The sequence below is a fragment of the Talpa europaea genome (assembly GCF_964194135.1).
Source record: "Talpa europaea genome assembly, chromosome: 1".
NCBI classification, from domain to species: domain Eukaryota; kingdom Metazoa; phylum Chordata; class Mammalia; order Eulipotyphla; family Talpidae; genus Talpa; species Talpa europaea.
Window position 1 is genome coordinate 107,880,230 of NC_140073.1, and position 16,262 is coordinate 107,896,491.

At 35.8% G+C, this 16,262-nt stretch overlaps 1 protein-coding gene across 1 annotated transcript in view; it reads right to left on the reverse strand.

Annotated features, from left to right (window-relative positions):
* LRP2 (LDL receptor related protein 2) overlaps positions 1-16,262 on the reverse strand; it is a gene marked incomplete at both ends in the record, with an annotated part of 187,744 nt that overhangs the window by 85,747 nt on the left and 85,735 nt on the right. Inside the window, 12 exons of the mRNA XM_084230097.1 lie at positions 607-835; positions 1,824-2,008; positions 2,768-2,979; positions 4,307-4,555; positions 5,717-6,094; positions 7,594-7,710; positions 7,816-7,935; positions 9,256-9,498; positions 10,672-10,953; positions 11,302-11,439; positions 14,075-14,205; positions 15,146-15,271. Coding sequence (XP_084086223.1) covers positions 607-835; positions 1,824-2,008; positions 2,768-2,979; positions 4,307-4,555; positions 5,717-6,094; positions 7,594-7,710; positions 7,816-7,935; positions 9,256-9,498; positions 10,672-10,953; positions 11,302-11,439; positions 14,075-14,205; positions 15,146-15,271 — 2,410 coding nt within the window. The remainder of the gene's footprint in view (positions 1-606; positions 836-1,823; positions 2,009-2,767; positions 2,980-4,306; positions 4,556-5,716; positions 6,095-7,593; positions 7,711-7,815; positions 7,936-9,255; positions 9,499-10,671; positions 10,954-11,301; positions 11,440-14,074; positions 14,206-15,145; positions 15,272-16,262) is intronic.

Genomic DNA, 16,262 nt, shown 5'->3' on the forward strand with positions numbered 1-16,262 from the left:
ATCTATCTGGTTATGTTTCTCATCCCTGCTCCCAAATCCTAGCCCCCAACCCAATATCACCACTCTGTGTCTCATGCTATTCTGCTATCTTGTTCTACAGCAAACTGGTTCACATAAATCTAATATAGCTGAGATGCATATTTCCTGAAGGTATGGAGGCCCTCCCAGGGTCTCTTCAGAACTATAAATAATGACAATCTTAAATGGAAGTCAATAATAGCTCTTTGGTAAAATACATAGTTTCTGTATTTTCTCATTTGACTTATGAAAATTTCCTGAAATTTTGGAATTTCTTGAATAAAAATATAACAGGCTATGATTCATTGCATAACACACTTAAAGGTATACAAGCAACAAATTAGCATTTATAGAGCAGCTAAATCACATGAACTATGAACCTACCACAATCTGAACTTGAATGGAAATAAAAATATTTATTTTCTATCAGTAACAAAAGACACATTGGCCCTCACACTTGATATTTCCTGGATGACCTTGTAATGTCTATGACACAAAAATTAATTTATTAGTTTTCTTGTTACTCTATCATCTTTCTATTAAGTAATGTTTGTGATTTTAGTTTAGTTGTCCTCACTACCAACTTACCAAATCACTGGCTACCACCTGTTTCCGATGGTTTCCATTATAATCACAGAAGTCAATATAATCAAGATAGCCATCCATGAAGTAGAGCAGTCTGTTGGGGTAGTCAATAGTTATGCCATTGGGCCAGAAAATCTTGTCCTGGACAATGACAGTGCGCAAAGTGCCATCCATACTGGCTCGCTCAATACGAGGGTGATGGCCCCAGTCAGACCAGAACATCACGTGGTCACTGTGAAAAGAAACTAGTTACCAGTTGGAAGGGATATGTGTCGATATGGAAAATAACTGTCACCTGAAATAAGAGAACATCATGTTTAAGCTCTGCTTAAAACAAATCATCTCCACTTCAGGATATAGGTACAGAACGTATTATTTCCTGAGTGTTCCAAAATAAAACTGTAATCATCAGGCAATCACAAGTCATTAGTGTCCTATAATGTACTAAAATATGCAGTACATTCTGAAATGTCTCAATGCCAAATTCATATTTCTGTTCAATCCACAACTGGTTTATCTAGAAAAATCTATTTATCCTTATTTGTCTATCCTGTCATGTTTAAGATAACAGAGTCAACTTATTCATCATAAGTTATACTGGTATGTAATACTGTATAATACCTAAGAAATCTGCATTGCACTGAACAGAATTTGCCTGTTACCATCCTGCAGAAAAAAAATCTCAATTAAAGAACTAAGTAAAAAAAAGAAGGCCTCAAATATTCCCACGCACATGGGAGAATTTCTACTTCTTCCATTTAGGGTAATAGGCAAAAGTTTTCATCCCTGTATGATATAAAAGGGCGCTCGAATACACAACATGAAACTGAAACAGGAAAAATCAGGCTTTTTGTTAGATTACCACAAAGTATAAAAGCTACAGCAAACTGGTCCATCTATGGAATATTACTGTATGCATTCACTCAAACTTAATCATATTACTCTACAACAATCATTTATATTGCAAGTTAACAAATCAACATGATCTAAAAATTAAGTGAACACTCAATTGCTTTTGTGTACTTTATGAAGAAGATTATTTAGGCAAAGGAAGGCTAGAAACAGCCAATTGGATGCTTACCATGTCTACAGAGATGTTTAAACAAGGGATCATTTAAAATTTTGTGTCATGCATACCAGTCAAATCATGTTACTGTTATTTTTCCCTCATTATACAACTTTATCAAGGTAACATAATTTTTTTTTTCAAAAGGGCTTACTTAATTCTGGGGTCTAATGCTAGTCCCCTGGGATTTGTGACGTTGTTACTAATTAGCACAGTCCTGTGACTCCCATCCAGTTTAGAGACTTCAATCGTTTCCAGAGCGTAGTCAGTCCAGTAGAGATTGCGGCCTATCCAATCCACAGCAATACTTTCTGTCAGGGTGGTACTGCTCTCAAGTATCTAAAGACAAAAGTAAATCAAGAGTGAATTCTAAAGCGATGAAATTCAGGGAATTCCATGAAAATCTAGAATAAAGCATCTAACTGGGTTTTTGATAGTTTGTGAGAATCAGAAAATTATGCCTTCCCACATAGTTAACCACCAAATCAATAGTAGATTTCTCTAAGAAAAATATACAGGATTTCACAGATTGAAAACTGTAAGATAACACATTGGATTAGCATATCATTTCTTTCAGGCTCAGTTTTGTGCAACTAAATTTTGTGATTCAGCTTTATCCATTCATAAGTTGGCATCCCTATGAAATTTTATAACGTCTGCATACCAAAAATGTTATCTTTATTAAATGCCAGCAATAAATATCTAAGGGGCAGAGGAAGCATAACCATTAGTCAAGAAACTGAAACTCTGAGAGATAAGCTGAAAAGCATAACTAAATTAAAACTAAGAAAGGAGCCCCATAAACTTCCCTGCTTTTATCCACTGGGAAATATTGCAAAAGGGACCTGAGAGATTTTGTGAAGTCTTTATATAATGTAGCCTGAAACTTAGAATAACAGATTCAGGGGGCCATACTCTGAAGGTATGGCCATCCATAGATTAGGAGTTATGAACATCAGTCCCCTTAGGTGTGTTATGTATGTCCAAGGGGCAATATAAGAGACACCCAGGATAAGGTAGGGCCTTCTCTCACAGGTTATAGTAAATAGACAAAGACAGAGGAATTAGTCAGGCCTAAGTTAGTAGAAATGAACTTACTGCTTTTCTGTCTGTTCCATTTTGAAATGCACTCCAGATTTTCCCCTGAGTTCCATCAGACCAAAACACCCGATCATTGACTGAATCAAAATCAATAGCAACAATACGAGAATCTTCTTGAATAAGTGAATAGATATGTTGGAGCTGGGGAGTGATACTGTCAGCAACAATTTGGTTCTGACTTGCCACAAGTAAGAGTAGATTTTCAGATGCTGTCCAAGAGGAAAATGCAAAAATGTCAGTGATTCTGAGAGAAAACACAAAGTATCTCTTAAATTTGACGCAACACTTTTGGTAACAAAAAAGATGAAATTCCAAACTATAGTAATGGGGGGAAGTCCCCATAAAAATGATTTTAATCACTTCATTCCTTATTTTAATAGCTGATTTTCATATTTAAAAGTGCTTTTACATAAATATCTTTCTATATTTTCTTTGTCTAAAATGTCAACATGGAATGAGCTACACTTGCATTCTTCGTGTTACAGTAGTTACTTTTGTACTTTCCTTGTCATCCTTCTTAGACTGTAGGCTTCTTGATAATAAGAGTAGTGTCTTAAAAATTTTGTGTACCTCAAGGTATTCAGCTGTGGCAGAGACTTCTAATTGTCTCCCAAAATCTACTTTTCATCCTTTTTAGTAATAATTCATGCCAAGTTTTGGTGTGACACATCACCACCCAGCTAAAGACATTTCTCTGCACCCATTTCAGCTTGGAGAGACTATATGATGAAGTTCTGACCAATAGGATATGAGCACAAAGGATGTATCAAATTTCAGGTCACATCCTTAAAAGGAAGTTACTTGTCCTCCACTCTCTCTTTTCCTTTCCTACTTTCTGAAAGAAGACAAAGACTAGAGCAATACCACTGGATCCATAATGGAAAACAAGCAATGAGGATAAAGACCAAATTTAGCACCTGAGCCATTTAGGCTTCTACTTGAGAAAAAAATGAAACTGTCTATTTTGTATAAACACCTTCCCTTGGTCACATATTTTACTGTTGATTTATCCTGTTTTCTTAAATTTTTATTGAAGTAACACTGGTTTATCACATTATATAATTTATAATTTGACATCTGTATATATTTCATCATGATCACCATAATGGGTCACTTTTAAATATATGGTTGCTTTTAATTAAGTTGAAATCAGCTATTGAGTTTGAATTAATATGACTGAATTGATTTCACTAAGCATGATATAAAGACATTTTAAATAATATGATATAGAAGTCATTTTTAAATAATATAAAAAACACTTGGATATTATTTAAAACAATATTTTTAGAAATCATCTCTTGCCCATATGTGTTTTAACCTCTGTTTCCAAAAATACACCAAAATCTTTATGTGTATTCACTCATTTAATCCTCAGAAATTGAGGTTTTAAAGAGGCTCTGTAACCTATCCATATTTGAGTCCATTTGATTCCTAATCAACATTGTCAATGCATACAATATGGCATTTTAATCTTAAGTTCTGGAGTGTGCTATTTACATTGGCTGGAGTCAGTTAACTTTCAAGTTCAGTCATTACCTGTAACTTTACAAGTCCTCTCATCAGAGTCTAACATGTATTCTTGATCACACCAACACCGAAATGAACCTCTCAAATTGTGGCAGTGCTGACTACAAAAGCCTGGAATATCACATTCATCTATGTCTTCACAGGTCTTAGAATCATTGGCAAGTAGGTATCCTGATGGACACAGGCAGTAAGCCCCAAAGGGCCCTTGAATACATGTGTGGGTACAGCCAGCATTAGAATTTAAGCAACTGTGTTGATCTAGAGTAAAGAAAGAAAATCACAAAGGCAGAATGTCAGCAATCTGCTCCTCTGGTTCACCCCATTGTAATATTTGTCATGAAGTCTTAGACCACCTTCAAGGTAATACCCAGGTAAGATGTAAGAGCAGCATTCACCTAGATGAGCTCTAAAGTCTATTCAGTGTCTGCTTTAGTTTGCTGAGGATTTACTATCCTTCACATCCACTGGAGTTGGACCCCTCTGTGCACTACGGCTCTCTAGTTAACTCCATTTAGTGCAATGAAAGAGACTTGGGGAAATACCACTTACATCCCAAAACACATGTCATTGATAAAGATGCAAAGAGACTTAAATTATTACCCTCTTGCGTCCTGTCATTCTCCACCCATACAGAAATGAATGATAAGACTTTGACATTTAAGAGTAAGATATAAAAAGTGAATAAATGGAAAACGAAAGAACAGAAGACACAGGTCCACTAACATGCCATCATTCTTACTCTCAGGGTGAGAACAGCAATGACTGAAATCACCCAAAGATAACTGAAATGCCTGTGGATACAAATGCCCTTTATTTCCATGTGTACTCTGACTTATTCATAAGTGTCAATACAGAACATGCACTAGAAAGGGAAGCAAGTCAAAATGATTAGGACATTTTCAGCACAAGCACAACACATGTAAATATTTCACAGTCATACCTGGTGGAGGTTCATCTGAGAGTGAGCATTGATTAAAGAGGAAAGAAAGAAAGGACAGTAATTAGGATTACATGCCAATCATAGGATTTTAATCACAGTATACACAAATCCCCAGACTTCATTTGTTTTGTGGCAAGTTCTGATTGAAATTAGAAAATATTAAAGTTAGAAAAATTTGCGATCATATTACAAACAGAACCAAATTTAATTGAAAATCTAATTGCCTTATTTCATCTCATTTTCTAATTAATCAATGATACAACAAGAAGTAAAAACACAGAACCAAGTGCAAAGAATTTAATGAGAAATATGATCCAGTGATTTATTTGAATTCCATAATGATTATCCCTACACAGATTTGAACTCATAAAAGAACTGAGATCCCTTTCTCAAAAGCTACATTGTGACTATGACAATGGTGATGCATAGCAGGCCACGCTCAGAATTCATGGCTAGTAAACTGTGGTCAGGAAACTTACTGCAAAGTGGGGACTCATCAGTCCCATTGGGGCAGTCAGAGATGCCATCACACACTGCAGTCAGATTCAAACAGATGTTAGAGCCAACGCAGTGCCATTGCCAACTGGGACAGTGAAAGGCCTGAGTAGGGCAGTCCTTCTCATCACTCATATCTCTGCAGTCATTGTCCCCATCACAGAGCCACATTTTGTTGACGCAGAGTCCATTGTCGCATAAAAAATGAGATGGAGGGCACGTTCTGGGGACACAGCCATGGTGCTCATCGGATCCAGAGATGCAGTCTACGTGCCCATCACACTCCCAACCCCCCGGGATGCAGATACCATCTGCTTGGCACTGAAATTCATCTGGGTGGCACATGCCAGGAGGTCTGGATGCTAAGAGAAAAGAATAGGGAAAATGGGTTTGTGAATACAATAGTGCCTACTATATAACTCCTAGACTCACAAAAAATTATGCGAGGTTAATAATAGGTTGATAGTGACAGCTATGAGAAACCTAATATTAAAATCCAATATGATATAGGGTACTCTCAGACAAAAAAATCTTTACATATTTAATTAGTAGATCTGAAAACAAACTGTCCTGCAGTTTGAATGTTCATTCAATTACAGATTAAATAATAAGAGATATCTCTCTTTCCTAAAGAATCAGAGAGCATTACTATAGAGCCTAAATAGCCATTATTACTTTGAAGTCACATGTTTAATATCAGATATTTGGATGTTATAATTTCCCTTCAAATGAGCTATATCCAATGAAACCAACACACATTAAATAAACAAAGGATGACAGTAAATCTTTAATTTCTTGGAAACTCTTCACACACTACTCATCAAACAATCCTCAAAAGACAGATAAGATTGCTTGACAATTTCACAGGGGTAAAACCAAACTCCCTCTCAGAGACCTCATAAGTTAAGTCAGTGGCAATTAGTAGTTTAACCTCAGTTCACAGAAAAATTCCATGTTTTCAATGTGAAACGGGGAAATCACTGATTAACAATTTCTGGGATATGGCACATACCTACGAAGTATGTAAGCATTTTATTTCACTCCTCTTTTTATCCTTATATTTAAACACTTATTTTCTGATTGGGAAGGAGAATTGATAGAAAGCTGTATTTATGATCCAAAATACCATTATTCACAAATGACCCATCTCACTGAACATTCTCACAAATCTGAAATCTAGTTAACACACAAAAAGTGAGAGCCTGTAGAGATTACAAATCCATCAGACTTATTTTCCATGAAGCCCTCCCTGAATCACATGACTAGAAGGGATTTCTTTTCTTAGAAGTTCCAACTAATTTTATCTATATCATTTCTAAGTTCCTAGTAACTGTCTACTTGCTTTAATTATTCTCATTGTTCTAATGATTCTCTTACTAGAACAAAGACAACAACCACTTATAACATCTTACTATCTACCCAACAAATAATAGTTGAAAGAACAAGTCCACTAGAGTCATATCAAGCACCTTATCTGTACCATGATTTGATCTTCTTTCTGAGGTTTAAAAGAAACTATTAAAATATCTTTCTAGATATATTAAGTCTCAAAAATGTGAAACCCACTAATTGGGGAAGTTGTAAGAAAAATATAGTTTGAAAAAAAATCTGAGAAATATTTAACCTACCTATAGGACTATATGAAAATGCTCATTTATACAACCACTTGATTTACTATTATAAATCATTACTTGATAATGCCTAGTCAACTTTATTATATGTTTAACACTGCATTCATTCTTTGATAATACTTTGTAATTTAGGCCGCCCTCCCTCCAATTTGAGAGAAAATCTGTGGTAACACGAATTCTAGTAAAAATGAAATAATCTCTTCATCTGAAACACACTTGATGGTACTTACGACAGCTCATCTCATCAGAGTTGTCAGTACAGTCAAAAACACCATCACAGCGATATATGTTGCTAATACACCGATTCTCAGAGGCACATTTGAATTGTAAAGTAGTGCAATTAACAACTAAGAATGAAAAAGAAAAGAATTAGAAATTTTCTCCAGGAGAAAAATGAATAAACATTGAGACTTTACTAAACACCATCAATAAAAATAAAGCAATCCACTTACCACAGTCTTTCTCATCAGATCCATCAACACAGTCCTTGGATCCATCACAGACAAAAGATAAGTCAATACATCGATGGTCAGGGCACTGAAACTGACTAGATAGGCACATCTCTGTTGATCCTAGTGTCATTCGAAGACAAAACCAAGGGACAGTTTATTTCTTGTTCAATGTGTACCAGAGCCAAACTGAAAAATGCTAAAGAAATAGATGTTATCTCAGTTGTATGCATGTTCAAAATTCATTAAGTCTGCCACATTGCCAAAGAGCACTCAAAGCTAGAACCATTTTGGAAACAGGAAAAAAAAAGGTTATAGGGCACAGTCAAAACTGGGATTAGGCCTTAAAAGGCCATTCTTAGAAAATAAATATCACGGGCTTGGACTAGACTATACTTCATCAATACTATTAAGCTCATGACTCTCCACTATAGCCAAGCTATGGAGTCCAATGAGCTGCATGGTAAGCATGAACATATGTCTCGAAGCAACAGTCCGTAGATCATGATAAGTAGATTTAATCCAAAGTCTAAGCAGAACAATCCTAAAACTCACAGTCCTACTTTACTAAAGAGACACAGCCTTAGAGTCAATTGTGCTGGCTGCCCTAAATGCAAAATCAAGCCATATGAAACATAAATGACTTATGACTTGTGAAAAGTGACTTGCTTAGTCATGTGACCAACACTAGAACTTAGTCCAGGGAAATGTGATCCATGAAAATAAAAAACGTAGAGGAAATCAGAACTGGCAAGATGAAAAACAGGTATGTAAGGTTACTAGGATGTTGTTCTAGCCTCTTTAGGATATTTCCTTTCACTTGTATCAAATAAAAAGAAAAAACAATAGCCAAATATTTAGTATACTTGCATGATTTAGGGGAAAAATTGTTCTAAATATATAACTGGTTGGGTGAGGGGTTTTTCTCAGCTTCTATCTGTATATTAAACTTCTGACACAGGGGCCTCCCTGGTGGGGCAAGGGGTTAAGGCAGAGCACTATGAAGCTACCCACAGCCACTGCAGCACAAGTTCAATCCCCAGCCAGGGAGGAGACCCACATGGTACAGCAGATCTTTCCTGACTCGCCCGCTGCTCCCCTCAGCAGTGTAATTCAGTCAATCTGCCTGTTCTGTTTCCCTCTCTGTCTCTGGTGAATCCTCTCACCCCCCACACCTCTGGCCTGTACCCCAGTACTTGTATGTATAAATAAATAAATCTTTAAACTTCAGACACAGTCTCTGATTTGTTTCCATAGAATTCAATATTTAAGACCCTAAACATCCTGTGTCTTTGCGCTCCTAGTCTACTGGCAAGTGGAACAGAGGTGGCTAAGATACAATGAAAATAGTGTGAGCCTTAAAGGAAAGTGTGCCAGGCTTACTGATGGGTCAAAGCTATTTCCTACACTGATAACACCAAGAGAAACTAGTTTAAAACTGACCGCAATTAGTTTCATCAGATCCATCCCCACAATCGTTATCTGTGTCACACAGCCAGTTCCTTGGGATACACCGGCTATTATTACAGGTGAAGAGGGACTCATGGCAAGAAGTGGGGGCGTGGGTGGGGCAGTTCTGCTCATCACTGCCATCTGCACAGTCATTGTGCTCATCACAGCGCCAATGTGCAGGGATGCACTCTCCTCCATGGCCACAGGTGAATGCTGACGATGCACAGGTATTATCTACAACAGAAACAAACTGGTCGTGATGACATTTGTTTCTGCAATCTTTTCAATGAGTTATTACCATGTAAAGGCCCAATCCTTTTTAATAGGAGCATTAGACAAACTAAGAATTGTAAAAGTTATCATCAATATCACCATCATCATCATTGGCTGATATTTATTTAGCACTTAATCATAAACAAGGTACTTTTATAAATGCCTTCAATATATTTTTCTCTCTTAATTTTCTCTCTTAATGGTTGTAATACTGTAAGGTACATATAATTATCTGAATTTTACAGATGAGGAAACTGAGACTGAGGGATTTGGGAAACTCCTCAAGATCCATGTTGTAGTTGGTGTGCCTCGAAGGCCCATTCTTGGTTTCTAAGCTCTACTTTCTCCAATCATCACCACAAACAATCTATAGTAATATTGAAAATGGGTGAACTGAAAAAATGCAAGTTGATACACTATTCAGGTAAAAATTAGCCCTTTTAGAAACAGAAAGATAATACAATAAAGGAAGGAAATTTTAGAAATTTTAGGAAAAAGTACAAATGGGTAGTTTTATTTTCAAATCTATCATTTGTCTCTTCAAAACACAGGTTATTATTACTTTAACCTCACCTTGATAGAGATCTCTGAAATACCAACTGTCCTCTTTTCTAAATCTTATTCTAATGGAATACTTTTGTCTTCTACAATAATATTCACTAGTCTACAAATTTTCTAGATTGAATTCATATCAAAAGTACAATGTAAAGGTTAAAGCCTCTATTTCACTCCTAATTTACACCAAATAGGGGGAAAACATAGCACATGAGATTTTTCAAAAGCTATTATTGCTAGTATCTATTCTGTTAAACTATTCTCTCAGATAATAAAGATTATATCCAATTTATTTTGATTTTGAGTTGCCAAGATGTGATAACTGTTTCTTAGACTCAACACCCAAGGTCAGAGAGAAATTTTATTAAAGATAATCCAAATCAATGCTAGAAATCATTTGTAACATTGTCTGTGAATAATATTTATTGCCTTCTTCCTAAAAGCTTTGGAGTACAGGAACAAGTAGGAAATCTATTGTAAAAGATTTTTCCCAGAGAGGTAGCCCCGAACTCTTTTTTAAATGCATCTCTTTCTATTCTACTAATTCCAGAAAGTTTGTCCAGTGTATAAATCACTTACTAAATGTGCCACACAGATGTTCGTCACTATTATCGTGACAGTCATTGACTCCATCACAGCGGAAATGATTGGGCACACATTTGCCATTGTCACAGAGGAAGGATGAGGAGCCACACAGCTCAACGGGTGGTTCATGGGTCTGGTCTTCCACACATGTCAAGTGATTGGAAGTCAGCCTCATTCCATAAGGGCAACCACAAACCCGCTGGAAATTTGGCACTGGGAAGCAGAAGTGGCTGCAGTCGCCATTTGGGTGGGTGGGCCGATTACAGTAGTTAGAACCTGAAAAAGCAATGTCCTTAGATAATAAGTGATGCACATCTCCATTAGGTTTGGTTTGTCATGAAAAACAAATGGGAACAAACATTTTTCAGACTCAATACTAAAAAGTAGCATACTCTTAGAAACTAGCATGCAAAATGCAACATTCAGTTAAACAAAGGTGTTTTTCCCGACAATTTTAGGATTTGCAGAGTTAAACAGAGATTTTAAGTCACATTGTTAAGTGATTTGTGTTACAGGAATATAAAACTATCAGGGGTTACATTAAATAATAGGTACTCGAAGGAAAAAGGAGCCACCATGTTAAATAAATGCATCAATATAAAAGAGCATGGCCATCTCACTCACCAGTCTGAGTGTTGGCATCATATGATTTCACATGCATTATACGTCTGATGCCACTTCGGATAACTGTCATATCTCCACCATTCATTTTCCTGACTCGAACAATAGCACCCAGTCTCCAGTCAGTAAAAAATACAAAGTCTAAGAAGGAACACAGAAGATGAGTATTTTTGGTCACACCTCACTTACAAATCACTTGGAAAAATGCAATAGACCTGCGAGGCTTTTTGCAAATGTGAGAAGCTTTTCTTCTACAGATCTGCAATGTGTTTCTGTAATCATTTTCTATGATTACATTACATCCAATGATACCAGAGTCCAGGTTCAGACAAGCATGTATAGAGTATAGTGATGAAACTTAATAACAATTAGGTTTAGACTTCTATGGGTAAAACTAAAAATAACCTCAAGCTAGGGCCTCCCCTGGTGGCACAGTGGTTGAGTGCTGGGCTGCGAGGCTGCCGGCAGCCTCTGCAGCACCAGTTCATTCCCTGGCCGCTGGCGAGGGTCCCACAAAAAATAAATAAATAAATAAATAAATAACCTCAAGGTAATTGAGTAACGGAGTATAGATGGTGCTACACAGGTGGGAACTTAAAGCACTAAGTGGGAACTTAGAGCACTAACTTCTAAGTGGGAACTTAGAGCACCAACCTGCTGAGTGCTCTGAGGCAAATACTTCTAGTAAATTTCAGGAACTAGACTAAACCATCTCTGAGTGCCTTTCCAGGTCAAACATTCCACATGTCATGTCTTAATGAGAACATGAATTGTTTTAATTCAACTCTAATTAAAGAAGCTGTTGAAAAGGAAGGGTCAGCTCAAACCCAAAAGAAATTTTCAGTGTATGTTTGGAGATCAATAAAATCATCCACAGAAGTGTGCCTATACTGACAATCACAATACCGTTCCATGAAACTTAAATGGTAACATAGAGGTAGTGCAAGATTCTAAACATTAGAAATCAAATCATATTCACTTTACACTCACTACCAAATCAGGAAAGTAAATATACATGTTTCAACAGAGTTTTTAAAAGAAAGGATTGAATCCAAGTGGATTTTCTCTTAAACAATAGCAGAACTAACAAAAAATCACAACTAAACAGAAAATGTCTAAGAGGTCACTAACTTTTCATTAATTGCACTATAATCTAATCAATAACTAATCAAGTTATACAGACTAACTGGTAATATTTTAATTCTCAGTAAGGTATCTTACAATACTTAAACAGATAAGGATTTCAACATGCTGTCCAGCTCTTGTGGTGCACAGATAGTCAAGCAGTTCTAATCTTTCATTAAAAAGATGCATAATTTCCATGGTGTTGTGTAATAAAGAACTTTCTATAAAAAATTCAAAATGAAGGGCAGCATCAGAAGAAACTAGTTGTTGTTACTATTATCATTATTTTTTCAATTTTGTGAATGTTCCACTGCGCTCAATTTTTGTCATACTGATGGAACCAAAATGTAGTGAAACCACCTCTATTCAACTCCAAAAATATTCCCAAAAAACGTAAGAAAACTTTACATTCTTAATAATGTTGCTACTTGACAGCAAATAGCCTGTGTCTGACATCATTAGTGAAAAGGGAGTGAATGTATTGGGGCTGGGAGAAATGAATATTTATAATTGACTCATCTTATCAAAAATCTCACAAGAGCATTTTTAAAATATTTTTAAATACCATCCACTCCTCCACAAATAAATAGACAGCAGGATGGAATAGGCAATATATTTACTATTCATTCCACACTATGTGTGCAAGAAAGCCTTTGATTTATAGTCAATTTCTAGTTTTTGAAAGCACAATGCTAAATACTCAGAGTAAGAGATTTTAACAAGCATAAGTATATGAATAGGACCTTTGGTGAGTCACTGAACAGCAACCCTCTTACTAGACTAAGTATGGTTTGTCAGGCAGAACCAAGATAGGCGTAGTCCCTCTTCTCTCAGCCTGGCACTTCAGTGCAGTGCAGTGGCTACAGAAACTTTGTTCAAGATTAAACAAATCCAGTATTAAACTACATTCTTAATCCCAGCAACTCAACTCACAACAGCATGCCTATCCTGAAGAGGGATGTTGGGAGGAGGAAAACTGATACATTGGTGTGATTTTGTTATTGCAGTATCCCAGAATTTCTTGCTCACAACAATTTTAACAAGTAGCATTAAATTATTTGGAAAGGCTGATGAAAAAAAAACAACAAAGACTTGCTGTACTTCACAAGCCATATCCTAACAAGTCTGTGTAACTAAGGTTCTGTCACATACACAACATTGTAACTACAAAACTTCAGTCATTCAGTGAGTATACAATTGATGACAGGTGCAATCATTTTTCCACAAGGACTGTGAAGGTCTTTCCAATATCAGAAAATGAAATTCTACAATAGTTACTTCAGACAACTCTTTTTATTTTATTCTTGAAAATGATGAAGGCAGTAATTTGCTATTTCCTCATAGGACACTTATACCACAGAGTATCTGGGATGTTAAACTGTATAATTTTATAAAATATAATCTACAAAGTGTTATACCTATACCCATATCAATGGTTAATATTATCTAAAAGTGCCCGACACCAAAATACATTCTAAAAGTAAGAATCAGTCAATAAACCAAATGTTTGTTTATACAGAATAGCATTTTTTCAATTTTTTGTATGCTAAAGTGACCAGCTTTTCTGGAGTTATGAGATGACCAAATGAGTCTTCTGTTACAATTTGCAAAATATAAAAACACCACACAGTTCTATTGCTTCAAAATTTACCTTCAAAGACAGTGAGTCCAAATGGATGTGTCATCTGCTGTATATGGTCCAGGGTCCTTCTATCTAAACCATCAAAGGTGCTGTGCTCAATTTTATCAAAAAAGGCATCCACCCAGTATAATCGTAAAGCACTAAAATAATAAAATACATAGTTATCTGTTATTCAGAAACCAGAAAAGAACCCTATACTCTGAGGTCATTCAAAAACAGTATGATCAGAGGACACATTTATTAAACAAAATTTTTAAAATTTAAATTATATTCAATAAATTTTAATAATTTTATGATTTTCTTTCCTTCCTTTCTTCCTTCCTTCTTTCTTTCTTTCTGATTAACTTTTTTAATGGGTTTTTTTAATGGTTAACTCTTTTCATAGACTATATTGTTCTGACATTTTTTCCAGATGTGTATGTTACACTCACTTTCCACAAAACCACACTTGCCCATATCATAAAGTGATTTTCAATAAACTGCTTTAGAAAGCTTCTTGCGAAATCAACACGCTATGAAAAATGTTGATAGTAACCAATATTTTGAAATTTTATCAGCGTTTTTAAATCAACATTTGAAAGGTTCAATGTATTTTTTTTCTCTCCCACAAACTACTTAGGTAATTTATATCTGTAACTTTTTTTACTCTGTTACCTCTTCTTGTATTCCTAGATAGTTCAATGTTTTGAGAACTGTAACATATATCAAAAATTCTCCAAAAGTGCATTTAGGCAAATATAAATTTGTTTGCTAATTGATGAAGATTTCCTAACCCAAGATGCCCTGTGGACTAAATTACACATCACCTGCACTTCATCAATCTCTAACCTATTTCAAATGGGGCTTGGATTTGCCTCCTCCATGCTGACCTTCCTCCGAATATTCAGGAAAGCATTAGCTTTTGTCCCAGCAGAAACCGCCAAATATGTTTGTATTCTACATCCTCTCCCATCACCAATGACATTAAAATATCTGAGGGTGAGTAGAATCAGTTTCCTCACTCCATCATAATACATATATTGCCTCCTATGTATTCCACAGTAAGTGGGAACTCAGGAATTCAGAATGGTTTCTACTTACCCCCAATCAATGGCCAGCCCATTGGGCCATCCAAGAGTAGTGTTTACTATAGGCAAAAGGTGAGATCCATCACACCATGCTCTCATAATTTTAGCAGGACGGAACCAATCAGTGAAGAATATATATCTAGAAAAAGAGGGATTAAATCAAAGATATTAACACTGAGACAAACTACAGGATTTAGAGAGAGATGACACAAACCTAGATTCTCTAGACACTGAGAAATTTATTTCATTATCGGTATATGTTAGAGGATTTACACAGAAAAAAAAATGCTTATTAGCATATTTACACCTGATTTAATTCTTAATTGGAAGCTCAGCTATCAGGGCTCCATAGTAGCCTAGGGGTTAAGTCTCAGTGCTATTACAATTATAGCCTGAGTTTTATCCCTGGCCAGGGAGCTAACCCACATGGCACAGCAGACCTCTCCTGTCTCACCCACTGCTCCCCTTAGCAGTGTATTTCAGTTAATCTGCTTGTTCTGCTCCCCACTCTGTCTCTGGTGAATCCTCTCACCCCTCTGCACCTCTGACCTACACCCCAGTTCTTCTACACACACACACACAAAAAAAGTTCAGCTACCAACATATAATCAAACTTACAAGCAAATGGCATTAAAATGGACATCCAGAACTGAAAAGATCTGTTCTAGACTTGAGGATCTAAAACTATTGACACCAGGTAGATTCTTTGAAAAGAAACAGGCAACACTTTTAAAACTCCATGTTGCTGAAATGACAATAAACTTAAGAACAAGAAAACAGATTTACAGATTTTAATCTCTCTTATCTCTAGTTTGTTCTTAGTCATCCTCTATAAGGAATTGTTAAATTTTCAGGAAAGTCTTTCATGCCTGAAGAAGAATGCATACAAATCAAACAATATATTATCCAAGCCTAGTGGGCACAGGAGAAAGCTTCATAAGAAGCTTTAGGAAAGAAAATTAGCCCTTTCCAACATGCAACTTTCTGAAATGTGATTAATTTAATATTATCTTAAATCATTAAAAAAAATTTAACAGCTTTTCAAAACCAAACACCAAGATTTATTTTAAGATAAATTCATTAGGAAATCAACTATTTAACTACAAATAAGGCAACAAAATTTCTCACCA